Source organism: Balaenoptera ricei, chromosome 9, assembly GCF_028023285.1.
Source record: "Balaenoptera ricei isolate mBalRic1 chromosome 9, mBalRic1.hap2, whole genome shotgun sequence".
Lineage (NCBI taxonomy): Eukaryota > Metazoa > Chordata > Mammalia > Artiodactyla > Balaenopteridae > Balaenoptera > Balaenoptera ricei.
The window spans coordinates 94,529,807-94,545,568 of NC_082647.1; the positions used below are offsets into that span (position 1 = coordinate 94,529,807).

Genomic DNA, 15,762 nt, shown 5'->3' on the forward strand with positions numbered 1-15,762 from the left:
AGAAGAGGACAAATTTCCATAAATAAGGAATACTTAAATGGATTATAGTAGAGCCACATGATGAAATACTACACAGCAATGAAAAAGAACAAAATTGATCTGGAAGGTGGATGAGCTGCTATCTTAAGTGGAAAATACAATTAACAGAACATATTATCATGTGAGTCTTAGCTGTTTTTTTTTTTTTTCATAGTGAAATCAAGTACAGTTTTATTTGAGTCTTCACTTTTGACTGACTTATGGTGAGTATATATCAGGTAATTAAGAATTTATTTTTGGTAAAATAAAGGTATAAATTCTGCAGATGGCTCTATATATTTCTTCCTATCCCTAGCCTTCCTAATTACATTAATGGTGATGTTAATTATCATTATTTTTACTTCATTATTTTAGCACTGACCAATGACAGTTTTTAAAATCACTTAAATATCATCCTTATTTGTTTCCATTTGTCAATCAAAAATATTTTTCTACTTTGCTGTTAAATGGGTTTCCTTTACTTGAAAAGCAGAACACACTGTAACTGACAAGAATTTGCCATTCAGAAAAGCATCAACAGGAAACATCAGTGAAAATTCCTCAATATAACAAGTCTTTGGCCACAATTCAGGATAGCATTTGTCTAAGGCTGCTCCCTATACTCTGCTGAAAATGTTAACGACTTCACCTCTGTTCTTGTAAAAGTACTTACAATTGCCTTCACCATAGTTTAATTAGGTTTTCATCAAAGATGAACACTGAGGTACCTCTTAATGTTATCTCCCTGGGGTCTAATGGCCCTGATGATTCTTTCAGACATCTGTAGCCTCACAATTTATTTTTGACGATATCCTTTTAGTTGGAATGAGTATATTGGGCATTTGGGCAATGCCAGCTTGCAGAGAGCTGGTGGCAGATGGAACGAAATCTGCCTGGTATGCTTTCCCCTCCACATGAGCAGAGAGCCATCCATTTCCTCCATTAAGGAGTTGTCACTCAGCCCACCCAGCTGGAAGACCATTTTTGATAGCCAAGCTGGCTGGTGGCAGACAATTCAGATACAAAGCGCACTTTAAAAGGAGCTAAAACATCATTTGTAGGAAAATTGAAAATGCACGGCTTCCACCACAGCCAATTTTTTAATGACTGTAATATTTTAAGTGATTATTTTTGCCACTTCAGATTGCTCCTTAGAGAGGAGAGGTTTTTAAATTAAAATCTAGGCAACGCATAACAGTTGAGATATGAGGAGCAGAGGAAAGAGAAATAAGATGAATAAAATTAATTAAAATGGCATTGTTGGAAGAGCCATAAATTAGCCACTGTCTGGCTGGAAATAAAATATATGGGTATAGGAGTTTCTGGATTAAACTGGGATGTATGACTGAGTGACTAGAAATGGACTGACCTACAGCCTACAAATCATTGTGTTTCCTAAGCCTTTCACCATGCTATAGCTATTATCATATAGAAATATATATATTTCCTACATCCTGGTTCAATGGTCTTTAATGGTACAGACTTTCATGCTTATAAAAAAAAATAGGAAGAGAATGGTTTCTCTCATGAGGCAAAATGAATTTCTGTCATTTTCCACACATTCAATTTCTAGGTAATTTAATGCCAGTTAAAAAACTGAAAACTTGGCTATGAACACAGTCCAGGTGCAGGAGGGCTGAAGTGCATTTTCTCTAGTCAACACAATAGATTCAACCACAGTGAGCGAATTTTAGGGAGCTTAAAGAATGTTTCTTTCTCATTATTTTATGGATTCATTAAGCATTTGAACCACTTTGTACTACGATTCATAAAGATTCAATTCATGGTATATTTCGTAACAAGTGTGTAATTATTTGGCAATAGTTATGACAACTCTAAAATGGCAATAGTGACAGATTTGAATTGGAGTAATAAGAGAAAGAATAACAATGTAAAATTCCATAGGGCAGTTGTTAACCTTGTCTGTAGGGATCAACTTAACTTTCACAGAGTCTGAAGTTTTCAGACTGGCCTCCTCAAATTAAGGCCAAGAATGCCAGGCGCAATGTGGGAGGCTGCAAGATAGTGAGGAACAAAAGGGCTGGGGCTTTAAAATACAACATAGTTGGCTTTGAAATTCAAAGCTGTTTGATCTTGGAGAAGCCACTTAACCTCTCTGGGCCTCTATATTTTCATCTGTGAAATGGGGCAATTGTGAGGATTAGATGAGATAGTGGAAGTAACATGCTTATTCTAAAGACTGATGAATCTTAGGAAATCAGTAAATTCCCTTCCTTCTTTCGTCCCCTATCTTCATTCATTTATTTAAAAACCCTTACCTTAATGAGTGCCACTATGCAAATAATTGGGCTATGTGCTGTGCTAAGTACAAAGATGATGGGTAATGTTACTATGTTTTGGATGTTCAGACAGAATAAAATAAATTTCACATTGAATAACATATTAACTTAATTAGTGATTAAATGTGTCAGCTTCAGACCATAAACAAACAAGAAAAGGGTGCATAGTCAAAGACGCTCTGGGGATTTGTTTGAATGGTTATTTTTAGTAGAATTTATCGAAATTATTTGTTTCTGTGTTACTGCCACTCTTGTCATGGTGATTTGGCTCAATTCCATGTTTCACTAATGCTACTGCACATTAATTACTGTACAAATAGGCCTTATTGGGGGGAAACTGTGAAAAGCACACTACTTACGTTTAACCCTTCATCCCCAAAGTACTCTTATTAGCTTAAAATATATTCTGGCTCATTCTACAATATCATGTACCCACCTCTTGGGGGAAACATGACAATAAGAGCAATGCAATCCAAAGTGAAAAACATCCCAAGCAAAGGGAATTTACAGAGACAGCATGCAATTAACCAAGCTGGAATCCGGCCAGAAAATCATAGGTAACATTCTGATTCTTAATGGAAAAAGACGTGGGAACATGGTCTCGCCACAAGTCTTACTGAGTTCAGGTTTATCCTCATTAGAAAGCCGGTACTCAAATCCCTCAAGTTACAGACCAGATAGTTTCCAGTACAGCGATTTGCAAAGCACATTTCTGGAAAGCACATCTGATTTCCTCCTGTTTGTCCTTACATTCTAAAAAAAGAAAATCACGGAATGGATTTTTGAAACCGTTTTCTGGGGTGCCCAATTCATGGAAGACAAGTTAGGCATTATAGTAGGCAGCTACTGCTCTGCCAGGGGATTATATTCCCAAAAAGCACATTTAAAAATAAATTCTGCTTTGAATGTGATCATCCCTTTCACCATTTGTCTTTGACTTTTTTCACTAGCCTCGACTTGTGTTAAGACTACATTTTCAGACAAATAAATTTACATTTTTTTCATAATTTGGATATTATAACCTTTATTCTCCATTAATGACTCAACAATTTGTGACAATAGTATTAGACAGGTGACAGCAGAATTCCAGAATGAAAGCTCCAATTTTTATTCAGGACTGGAGATCTGCCTAGTGTCCACTGGGACAAGGAATTTGGCAAATGCATAATGTACAAGAGCTATAAGAAAATTAATAGACTCTCTTGCTCTGACTTAATTCTTCTCCTTAATGGGTTGTTCATTCACCTGATGGCTGTTGTCTTCATTAGGGCCTTTCGGTGTTTGTTCAACTAGGAAAATTGACACTATGATTGGATATTTATCAACAGTAAATGGAGGAGAGAGGCAGCAGTCTAACTGGAAGTAGAAATACTTCTGAATTCTGTATACTTAGTTACTCCCAATCCTTGGCACACATCTGGAAAATTTCATAATTTACTTTTTAAGAAAATTTCTTTTAAATACATTTGAGCGCAGCCTATTCTAAAGGACAAACCTTCACAACAGAATCTGTGACATTTCGTACTGATTTACTTCTCAACACAAGTTGACATAAAAGTGTAAAAGGAGTAATCTGGAATTCTTTGCTAGCCACACAATGAACTAGGGTAATAAACAGAAAAAGATTAGCAGGTGCAGGCACAGAAATCAGAGTGGGAAGATTTCTTAAAAATAAAAAATACGAGGAACAGCACGTATGTCCTAGTGATGTGCACTTAATCTGTGGGTCAATTCCAGAGTTGACAGAAGCCAGTGATTTATGCCTTTGCAAGCTGAGGGTAACCAGGCTAGCTGAGCAGATATAAACATTTATTAACAGTGAGTGAGCAAAGTGTGCTCTCTCTCTTTCTCTCTCTCTCACACACACATACAGATATCAAGGAGTTGTGGATGATTCATGCTTTCAAAATACAAATTTTGGCTGCCACCAAAAATGGGAGTGAACAAACAAACAAAATGAAGCAGCTGCTCTTGACCAATATTTACCTCCATGGCATATTGATCCATCTGGAAATTCTGCTTCACTGGGTAATATTAAAAGATGAAGAAAAAAGAAAAAACAAAGCAAAAAATCTGCTCATAGCTCTTTCCAAATCATTTGTTCCTGGGTTCTCCTCTGAGTACTTTCCTGACCTTTGCAGCTCTTCTCTCTAAGGGTGAGTTACAGAAAGCAGGTAGCTGTAGCAGCTCCAGGCTGACCCTTTAAAAATCTTACATTTAGTGTTTTTCTTTGAACTTGAAATTAAGGACATTTTCAGATTGCAAGATGTGTTTTTGAGGAGTTGGGAAGAGATGACTTTGATGGATTTGTCCAGATGTTTTAAGAATGACTAAGGACAATTAAGCACTAAGTACTCAGGGTCTTTATAGACATGCAATGTTCACCTACCATAGATATACAACTTGGAGGATAAGGCCTTCCTCATAGTGCTGGCACCTACAGATGATTCATGAAATGCCACCATTACTACTGCTGCTGCTGCTACTACTACTTATAATTATGGTTGTTATTATTATTATTTATTATCCAGTATCCATGCTACTCAATGGAGATGGATATGAGAATCCTGCCCAAGGGGAAACATTGATTCTTGATTCTATACATCTTAAATGGAAGGGGCCAAAACATTCATTTCCCTTAAACCTTGATGACAAAACCAAGACCATTTGCAAAGAGTTGGAGCACCAGAAGTTGCCCTGAGATTAATCATTCCCCCATTTCAGGCAGGAAGAACGTGCCTCCCACTATTAAATGCGGCAAAACACCCACAGCCATCTGATAGAGAGCGGGGCTGTCAGGGGATGGCAGCTGTGGCAGCAGCAGCCAATTCTAGCAACTGCAAATGATGGACTAACAGAGTATATTCCGTATCTTTAGAATAGAAACAACTGACACAAATAATTCTTGATTAGTTTAGAAATTGTACACAAAAGTAATTTTAAAAAAGGATGCAACATTCTGCAAAAGAAGGAAATACCATCGTAACTAATAATTAAGACAGGTGTTTCACTATCAAGTGGGTTCAGGCTCCTTGCCTTGCTGAGTCCACAATGGACTTACTGTGGAGACTGCTAATGAGGCTGGTGCTCTGGCTAGCTTTCTGACTTGCAGTACTAGATTTATTGGCATCCAGAGCCCCACCTATTTGGTTGTGAACAGAGGGCTGCTTAGGGATTCATGGGAAATAAAAAGATTATGATGGTAATTAGAAGCACGATAAGAATGTGGTGTCCCTTTTCTTCCACATGGGCAGGTTCTCTGGAAAAACACTGGAAGCTGAGTCAGGCAAGGCCATGAACTTGTGAAGAGAATGGAGGAGGAACACAGATGGCTGTCGAGGAAGAACATATTAATTCTGTAACCTCTTACAGTCCTCTTCAGCTTACCAATCCAAATAAAAAAGTGCAACAAACATAAGGTCGGGTTCTACATTAAAAGCCGATACTGTTAGACATCTACTTCATATTAATTACTAAAGAGCCAACAGATGGTAATGGCCTTCTACCAGCCCAGGGCAGATTTAAACTGGTGACCTATAATTGCAGTTCTCCAGATCACATAACTCCTTAAGTTAATGACTCCATTTGGTCTTCTATCGTTCTGCCCTACTTGAGATAAACAAGGACAGGCTCAGATGAAATGAATTAAATAGTACCAAAGAAATTGAAAAAAAAATCTAAAGAAGATAAGGAGAAATATGTACTATGAATGCCAGTGACTCATTTTTATCTTTCCTATTTGACCTGCCACTCTCAAACATTATTTTCAACATCAACTGGACAGTTTACATACTCACTACTCTCTATTACCTTATTTTATGAACAGCAGCACTTAAAAAATCACTTGTTGTTAATAAAGAAAACTACTATTAATATTATAATTACATGAATGCCATTTCAACTTAATTCCAGTGGAAACTATTTCTTATTTTGATTGCCAAAGTTACATCTACGGGCAATATTTGTGTCCAACCTAATCAATTTACTGCATTTGATTTTGATATTACTTTAATGATATATAAGGATGACATAATTTGTGAGTTCTGTATTTTTTCTATCCTATCCCCCCCCCATTGGAGCTATCAGCTCAATCCTTTGCCTTTTACATATTTTTCTCCATATTCACTTCCCTGTAGAGTTGATTTGTTCTTAAGGTTTTCAATGAAGAGGACACATACTTATTTAGCCCTTTATATATGCCAGGCACTGTTCTAAGGGTTTTACATGTATCTTCTTATTTAATTATCACAACAGGAGATGGATACTATTACTATCCCTGTTAAAGGTGAGGACACCAAGGAACCAAGAGGTTAAATAACTTGCCCAAGACCACATGGCTAATAAACTGTGAAACCAAGATTTGAACCCAGTTAAGCCCATTTTCTTAACAGTGGTGCTATATCCAGTCCCATTCACAATATTTTTAGCTGCCTGCATGTCATCACTGAATATAAAATTTATTTTCTTTCCCCACAAATTAGATCTTGATATTTTTTCAGCTTTTCATTCGTTCAACTAGCACAATGTATCATGTACCAATACTGGAGATTCAAAAATGGTAGAAACAGTTCCCGAGCTTAAGAAGCTAACACGCTACCCAGGGAGACAGAAACATAACTACAAAGCAATGTTGTAAACACTCTCATAGATGTATATTTACGGCATAACAGAATGTTGAAATGGAACTAGGTTAGTGTTGGATTTGGTTAAGGTGCCAAGAAAATAGGTAGCAACTGCTCTACATTCCAAAGAGAGGTGATGGACCAACTATAAGGACTTAGCAAAAGAGGCGGTAAAATGGCTTAGCCGCTTACTCAAATTGAGAGCACACAAACTTAAAGCTGAAGTATGTAGGTAGCTGGAAAGCAGAGAGATGATTCCTTTAGAGAGGGTTGTTGGTGAACTGTGGGTCACACCCATGCCCTTGTCAGGGGAGGAGGGTACCTTCCCCTTGCCTCAAGCCTGGTGCTCAGGACTTCAAGAACACCCCTTGGAAGGAATGCTGTAAGGGCTTAGACTAGTGCCTGGGGCTGCCTGGCAGGTAGCTGGGTAACAAGAGGGCTGCACTTCAAAGTAATTAACTTCTCTTCTCCCAATGATGGATTCAAGGTGAATGTTTACCATAGACTAGAATTGGGCCCATGCACACAAGAGGCAGTCTGGTTTGTCTAAGATCCTGCCCCCAAGGTCTTCCTGGAGGGGCAAGGACCCTTAGAAGAAAGAGGCTGAGGTCATGAGTCAGAGGCCCAGTGGCTAGGAGTGGAAGTAGACATGACCTGAGAGATGCATTGGGGAGCTACAGGTGAGAAATCTCCAGTTCTGGTGAAAAGTAGGGGCATTTCCAAAGAGCTTTTTGGTAGAACCAAGAGAGAGCCAGCTTTGATCACTTGCCAGACCAAGGGATCAATAATTCCAGCTTACAGCGTCTGCCTCTTGATTCTTCTCCTGCCTCCTGACCCAGCCCCGGGTGGTTCAGAGGCTAAAACTCATGGCGGTTAGCGAGGAGGGAGAAGGAGCTGACCTCTATCTCTATTCCTACTCAGTAGACCTAAGCTGGAGGAGAGAAGCTATGGGCGAAGCTTGGAGTTTGCATTACGGTGAACTGTGTGGTATTTGTTATGGAACGGAGACCGGGGACTAAAGTGATTGATTGCTTTTTTGGTCTATCAGTAGTCTTGGGACCTGCCTTAGGTTTGTGCAAAAAGGATAGAGATTTAAAAAGCTGTCTGAGTGAATGCGAATGGTCACTAGTGAGGAAGAAAGAATGTGTTTTTGGAGCCAGTCTCCAACCTCAAGTCCTGCTTATTCAACCTCATGGTTACAGCAGCACAGAGAGGAGCCAGACGTTAACTATGCAAAACTTCACCCAGACAATGACATTTGAACTGGGCCCTGAAGGATGCTGGGGAATGACTAGGCATAGAAAAAAGAAAGGTGGAAAAGCATGTCTAAAGGGGTGGGAGTGTGAAATTCTGTGTTGTATTTGTGAGGCTGGCGCACAGGGGAGCAGGAGATGAGGATGAAAAGTTAGGCTGGGCCGAGATTGGAAATGGCCTTGAATTACATGCTAGGGAGTTTGGCTTGTCTCCTCTAGGCCTACACAGGAAGCCATCAAAGGTCTTGAGTATGGAGGGTGTATGATGTAATTTCTTTTAAGGAATGACCGTGTCATTTTTTGTCACAGGCATCCCTTTGTACGATCCTTGGCTCCAACATCCTCGTCACAGGAAGTCTGCTACCATGAGACTGTTGATTTCTCTTTCTTTAGTGTCCCCCTGTTCTCACTCTATTTCATCTTCCCTATAGGTTACTGCAAATGCCTCCTACCTCCATATAGAAAATATTTTAATACTCCTTTCTCCTTAAGTTCACTTTAGGTCAGCAGTGGTGGACCAGTAACTATGATTGTGAAAATAAAATCAGCTGTTGTAGTGTGGAAGAAAAGGAAGCAACCAGTGCTTGGCCTGAACTTACTAAATTCTGATGTATCAAAATCTGTCACCCAGAGAAAGGAATATATAGTACAAATGGAATAAAGCTGGGGCAAGATCAAGAAATACGAGAAAAACAAGAATCTTTCAGCTTAGAGCCAGAGAGTGATGGTGAAGAAAATAGGCAGATAAATTAACAAATAGATGATGGGAAGAAACACAGGACCAATAGGGAGCATGTCAGTTTATATTTACTACTTGTAAGAGCAAAGTTATGTGGAGCTGAGAGCAAGAGTTCTGAAGTCGGATTCCTGTATTTGAACCCTGGCTCTGCCACTGGAAAAGGGGCATTCTGGACAAGTTACTCAACACCTCCATGTCCACTTTCCACATCTGTAAAATGGGGCTAATAGAGCACATTTTTATAGGTTTATAAAGATCAACTGTATGAGATTATACATATATAATCTCACATGCACATCTGGAATAGCAAGTCCCTAGAATAATAAGTGAACAATAAAAAGTAGCTGTTGGGACTTCCCAGGTGGCACAGTGGTTAAGAATCTGCCTGCCAATGCAGGGGACATGGGTTCGATCCCTGATCTGGGAAGATCCCACATGCCGCAGAGCAACTAAGCCCGTGCGCCACAACTACTGAGCCTGTGCTCTAGAGCCCGCGAGCCACAACTACTGAGCCTGCGTGCCTAGAGCCCATGCTCTGCAACAAGAGAAGCCACTGCAATGAGAAGCCCGCACACTGCAACAAAGAGTAGCCCCCGCTCTCTTCATTCGCTCGCCGCAACTAGAGAAAGCCCACGTGCAGCAATGAAGATCCAATGCAGCCAAATAAATAAATAAATAAATGAGGAAATTGTTCACGTTCAGAGCAATTAAAAAAAAAAGTAGCTATTATTATTTAACCAAAGAGTATCCTATCTGTGCTTGGACACTTTTCCTGGAATAAACTCTACTTTGTAATGACGCACACTTTCTTGATTGCTGTTAGACTCGATCTTCGATTTAGTTAAGATGTAAACATCTTGGAGAGTTTTAATGAATATAGAAAAGATAACATACAGGTTGAACAAACAAACATTACCCTCAAAACTAAAAAGTCCAAAATAAAGCAATGTTCAAAACATGTCCTATGACCAATAGGAACACCGAGATATGCTTTCTAATTGGTTGTATTCGGTTTTCATCTCAGAGGCCACCCAGTAAAGGAACAATATTTGGTGGAGAAATTGCATACAATTTAAATGAACAGTTTTTATTTCTAGAACTCCAAATCACTTGGCAAAAGCAATTTTTTCATGCTTAGATGTTTGAGGCAAAAAGCAAAAGGTCGGTCATGCAAATGAGTTAAAATGACAAACTCTTAGATTTTATCATTGCACTTATTTGAAATTTTAAAAAGAAATATCAGAGGGACTTCCCTGGTGGCCCAGTTGTTAAGAATCCACCTTCCAATGCAGAGGATGCGGGTTCGATCCCTGGTCGGGGAACTAAGATCCCACATGCCGTGGGGCAACTAAGCCTGCGTGCCACAACTACTGAGCCTGCACACTCTAGAGCCTGTGTGCCACAACTAGAAAGCCTGTGAGCCACAACTACTGAGCCCACACGCCACAACTAGAGAGAAACCTGCACGTTGCAACGAAGAGCCCTCCTGCCACAACGAAAGATCCTGCATGCCGCAACTAAGACCCGATGCAGCCAAATAAATAAATTAATTAAAAATAAAAGAAACATCAGAGAAAAGCTTCTACTTGATAGCCAAAGACCCTGGTATAAATCATTACTACAATGACTTTTTTCTTAGTAGGCCTAGGTAACTAGGCAAGTCTCAAACGTGTGATTAGCAAGCTTATGAGTAAGATGAGAGACCACAAAGCAAAAGTATACTCCACACAAAGTTGTAATTTAAGTAACCATTACTATGAAGCAAAACCACACTTCATGCATTTTTATCATGGGTGGTACCAAAGTACAGTGCATTAAGGCACCAAAAAGCTAATTAGATTAGTATAATGATGACTTACAAAACAAGGCATAAAAAGTACATTTATATAGTAAAGGGAACTGAGACCAAATAATCACCAATGATTATCACGGGAAAAGGATGTGAATCTCAGGCCCTGAGGTCTCCATGTGTTTCCTGGGTTTCTTCTTGCCAATGTTGAACAGTGACAACAGAAATACTTCTCTTAATCAAGTAGTAGTGGGATATGACATGGGATATCCTTACAAAGGTTCTTTTCCATACCCATATGAAGGGCATCCATGGACTCTCTTTAAAGGAACCAAAGTTTTAGAGTCTTAGTCAAAACAAATTTCCATAAGGTTTACTGGGTGTTTTCTCATGCTGAGCAAAGATGATGCCTGTTCCTAATGCTAGTCAATTGGTGTAATTTCATCAACTTAAAACAAAACATCTAGAGTTTGATTTGTTAAGCAACAAGTTATTGTGTCAGGGGAGTTTCCTAAAGAGGTGAAGGTTTTCTAAATAATCTGGAACCATTTTGAACCATGTTTCTAGAATTCAAATAAATTATTAAAAGGAGATGAGCATCTTAGATCTTTATATTCTGCTTGGGACTCCTCCTGTGACCTCACCCCCATGCAGCACAGGACTTTTTTTTTACCAGTGAGTCACATTTTAAAAAATTCTCCAATCTGCATCTGTATTTTATTTGTATATACTGGAAACTAGAGAGAGTCCAGTTGAGGGTCTAATGGTATTTTAAAATATTGCCTAGGCACAATTTCTTACTCTACACACTCTCTGGACAGACAAGCCATGATTTCAATTCTCATTCAAAAGGTTGATAATTGCCAATTTTGGATCTTCCTCTGAGTTTCTGATCCATACATCTAACCTCCCACCAGATGTTTCTTCTTGCCTGCCCCCAGGATTATCAAAATCAACATGTCCAAGGTGAATTCAGCTCCTGTAATCCTGTTCCTCTTCCTGTTTCAACAAATGGCATCGTTGTTGAAACAACGATGCCCAAACCTTGTCCTTGACACCTCCTGCTCCATCATCGTCTCAGTCAGTCCCCAGTCTTCTCCATTTCCTCCTACAAATCTCTGAATCCATCCATATTTTCCCATCATCTCTCCCCTATTTCTGTTCAATGTGATCGCCCATTGGACTACTGTTTGCAGCCTTCTATTTGGTTTTCCTGTATGCACTCTTTCCCTTCCATTCTGTCCTCCATCCTCGAAGGGATATTTCAAAACTCAGATCTAATTATCTGACTCTTATTCAGAGTACTTCAGCGACTCCCTATCAACTTCAGGATAAAGTTCAAACTCTACAGCAGGTTTCAAGACCTTTAAGGTTTCATCACTGGCCATATCTTCAGACTTTATCACAAGTCTCAACTCAAAATCTGTTAGACAACTATTTGGAACACTGTCCAAGGCCTCTGCTTTGTGCTATCACCTTACAGCCTTTATGTATGTGATTTATGATTCTAGAAACGCTATTCCTCCCTCCTGGCCAATTTGAAATTACCCTTCATTCTCTGCTTGGATCCCTATTCTCTTGGATAGTCTTCTTAATCCCTCAGGTCTGGATTTGGTACTGTATGTTGTATTTCCACAGCACTCTAAACTTTCCCAGCAAATCAACAATGATGCTATTTTGCACATGCATGTTGACATGTCTAACTCCCCCACTAAACTGACAGCCAGTGAAGGGAAGAGACATATCTGCCTTTTTGTGGTTATATTCTCTAGGTTCAGCCCAGTACCTGGCACCATGGATTCTCAAAAATACTTGTTAAAGGGATGAATAAATGAATGATTTTCCATGCTTACAACGGAGGGTAAAGTAATATGACCTATTCTTTTAATAGTGGCTTTAGTAAAACTGTTATCTTTGTACAATTTGGTTTACTGAGCTTTAGGTTTTAGAGGAGAGGAGAAGGAACAAAAGAGAGATCAAACCTTCACTGTAGCTCCTGGGAAGAAAAGCCAGTTGCCCGTGTCTATTGGATCCAGATTATCTTCTAAAACAACTTGTCTGTGAGCTGAGTTGATGACCAGGACGTTATCTAAAGCCCAGCAGGCTTCATATACTTCACCTACTCGGAGATTTTCCTGCTTCCACTGAAACTGGACGTTCTCCCCTTTGGCATCTTCAGGAAGGTAGAGGATATGGATGATTGTGCTGACATTGGAAGGGGCCCTGGAGAGATGAGAACTGGTGTCACAATAAAGTTCAACAGTGTCCACTTTACTTTTCTTATAGATCCTTTTTGTTTCTTAATTAAGACTGTGGTTTTCTTATCTTAAAAATATTGTACACATTACAGATTAAATACTTACAATCCCATACCCCTTAAATCTTTTAATACATGCTGATTATTAAGATGTTCGTATTGAGTGATGTAAGTTTAAATATTAAATGTCTTAATGAGCTTTACGTTTAACACAAAGCAGGCAGTAAGCACATTCAGGCAAGCCAGTAAAGGGATAATTGAAGAGAAAATGGTACACCACTGCCATGGCTCCTGTAAAAAATCAAAGTGTATCCAGCACAGTTTTTTGTGAATGGTAGACACTCAATCTAAAACCATATACTTGGGACTTCCCTGATGGTCCAGTGGTTAAGACTCTGCACCTCCATTGAAGGGGGCACATGTTTGATCCCTGGTCGGTGAACTAAGATCCCACATGTTGCGAGGCCAAAATAAATAAATTAATTAAATAAAAGTGCTTAAAAAAATAAATTTAAAAAAACCATATATTTTTTATGATTCTGAGAAGAAAAAAAGGAGAAAAACTATAAAATTATCTTAATTTTAATTCTTACTTTGAAATTTTGCATTTATTAGAGATCATTGTATGCTATATGTTTCATAATCAGTCTTTATGTAATAGTTAATTTCTAGTAACCAGATACATTTTTTTTTTAAAATGTCAGATTTGCCATGAGAATTAAATGCTCTCATTTAGAATTCTTTAGAATTCCATGCAGACCGGTCTTTAAAAACATGATATAATTTAACATGATTTTTATATTACATCTGTTACATCTAGGTCCTTTTGCTATATAATATTTTTATTAAACATTTTATTCTACCAAAGTAGAAACTTGCTACAGTAAAAATGATGGCTTTAGCCAAGATTAAAAGTAGTACTAAAATACAAACTAGTAGTACCCAGGGCTTACTATAAATCAGTTTTGAAAGGACTAGAGAAAAGCCATATTTTTCACTCAGCAATGAAGCACATATAAATCCGCAGAATTGTCTGTGTAGGTTATGAATGGTGTACCTCACCTTTGGTGGTAATCAATTCCCCTTTCCTTTAAAATATTTAATGATGACTATGTTTTTAACTTCAAAAAGAATTTAAACTAATGAAGATGCTACATTTTAGTTTTAGGAAGTGATTGAAAATATGTCCACTCTGATCAATAATGGTAAATTTGCATTAAATGAGTGTGATAGTTTGGTGCCTGGACTAAAATTGAAAGTCTCATTTAGTGAAAAATAAATGGAATCAGCTGAGTGTGATCTTTATATCTTGTAATTAAATGTGTACACTCACTATTTGTCATATCAAAAGCATGTAGCTGTTTTTCAGCAAGAAACGCACTACAATTTATCTAAACTATGGTATATAACTATTAGAGAAAAAAATGGAGGCATGAGTAAAACTTCCAATACTTATGCTGCTTTGCTTAAAGCCATTTATATAAATCAGTATTTAATATGAATGCATTTTCATAATAACTACTAGAAATTAGAAGGAAGAGCAAAATGCTCTGTTATAAAATTGGTAACTGGCACAGCATGTCAGAGCTTGGCTTGTACCAGGTATCTATAAATAATATCTTATCCTGTCACAGAGGGAGACAATCTATTAAAATCCATGAGTTAGAATCATTTTCTCAGTTTTTGGTTAGACTAGAGCTTGAACGTGTGAGACTTTTATTTTTATTTGAAATACTACTAGAAACTTTGGACAGATTGGTTTAATATTAAAGACTAAGAACCTAATATTTATTCTTCTCCCCCAAACAAATCACAATTCTTTCAATATGGAAAAATGGTAAGGAAAATAGTGTGAGAAAAAAGAAAACTGTCACAGAACTGATGGAAAATGTTCTACGTGAGTCATGCTAATTTAAGAACTAAACTGATCAGAATAACCACTTAATAAAATTTCAAGGTATTTTTTCCTTTAAATACCTCACCATACCTGAAATTAAGCACCCATTTTGAACTTTATTTTATGATTTAAACTACACAAAAATAGTTAACATAGTTTGAGTTTTGCTAAATTTAATCAAATATTTTCAACCTGAATGAACTTCTCCCTCTTTAAGCATCAACCTAATTTTCTTATGAAGGGATTTTTTTTTAAATAAAGAAAATGTAATAAATGATTACAAGTCACATCACAATTACGATAATAGAATTTTAGAACTGGCCTTAGGGAAGTTAGAAGGAAAATGACAGAACTAGAGATTAGATCCAAGAGGCTATTAACTCATTATCATCACAGACTGGAAGGAATTTAGGTGGTAATCTGATATATTCCTAGGCCATAAACCAGGCCACAGCCAGGCCACCTAAAGAGATGGGTGGTGCTGTTATTTTGTGGAGAATTCCATCAGAAAGATTACTATCTCAAACGTACTTTTACCAAAAATAAATAGTTTGTTATAGCTACTACTGACAGTGGTAAGTATTGAATGGAAAATGACACTTTTAACAATACCTTCTTCAAATAGAGCAGGTAATAATATGTGCATCAATGTAATTCAACATAATTAACAACCAGAGTACTTTTAACCATGAGGAATAAAGCCAGTGGTAGAATGAAGGTAAACAGGGAAGCAGAAATCCACCTACGTCAAAATTTATGAAGATACTTTAAATGATAACAAACCTAATTTTCTCAAGCTGAATCCAGTCCACAGTATTATTCTTGGCATATGACACAATGATGCAAGGGTCTGAATAACTAAAGCGACATGAACCTGAACCTGTAAA

The 15,762-nt window shown here is 37.9% G+C and overlaps 1 protein-coding gene across 1 annotated transcript in view; it reads right to left on the reverse strand.

Annotated features, from left to right (window-relative positions):
• RELN (reelin) overlaps window positions 1-15,762 on the reverse strand; it is a 374,678-nt gene that overhangs the window by 214,787 nt on the left and 144,129 nt on the right. The window contains exons 7-8 of the mRNA XM_059934127.1: window positions 15,659-15,755; window positions 12,704-12,944 (exon numbers count right to left, since the gene is read on the reverse strand). Coding sequence (XP_059790110.1) covers window positions 12,704-12,944; window positions 15,659-15,755 — 338 coding nt within the window. The remainder of the gene's footprint in view (window positions 1-12,703; window positions 12,945-15,658; window positions 15,756-15,762) is intronic.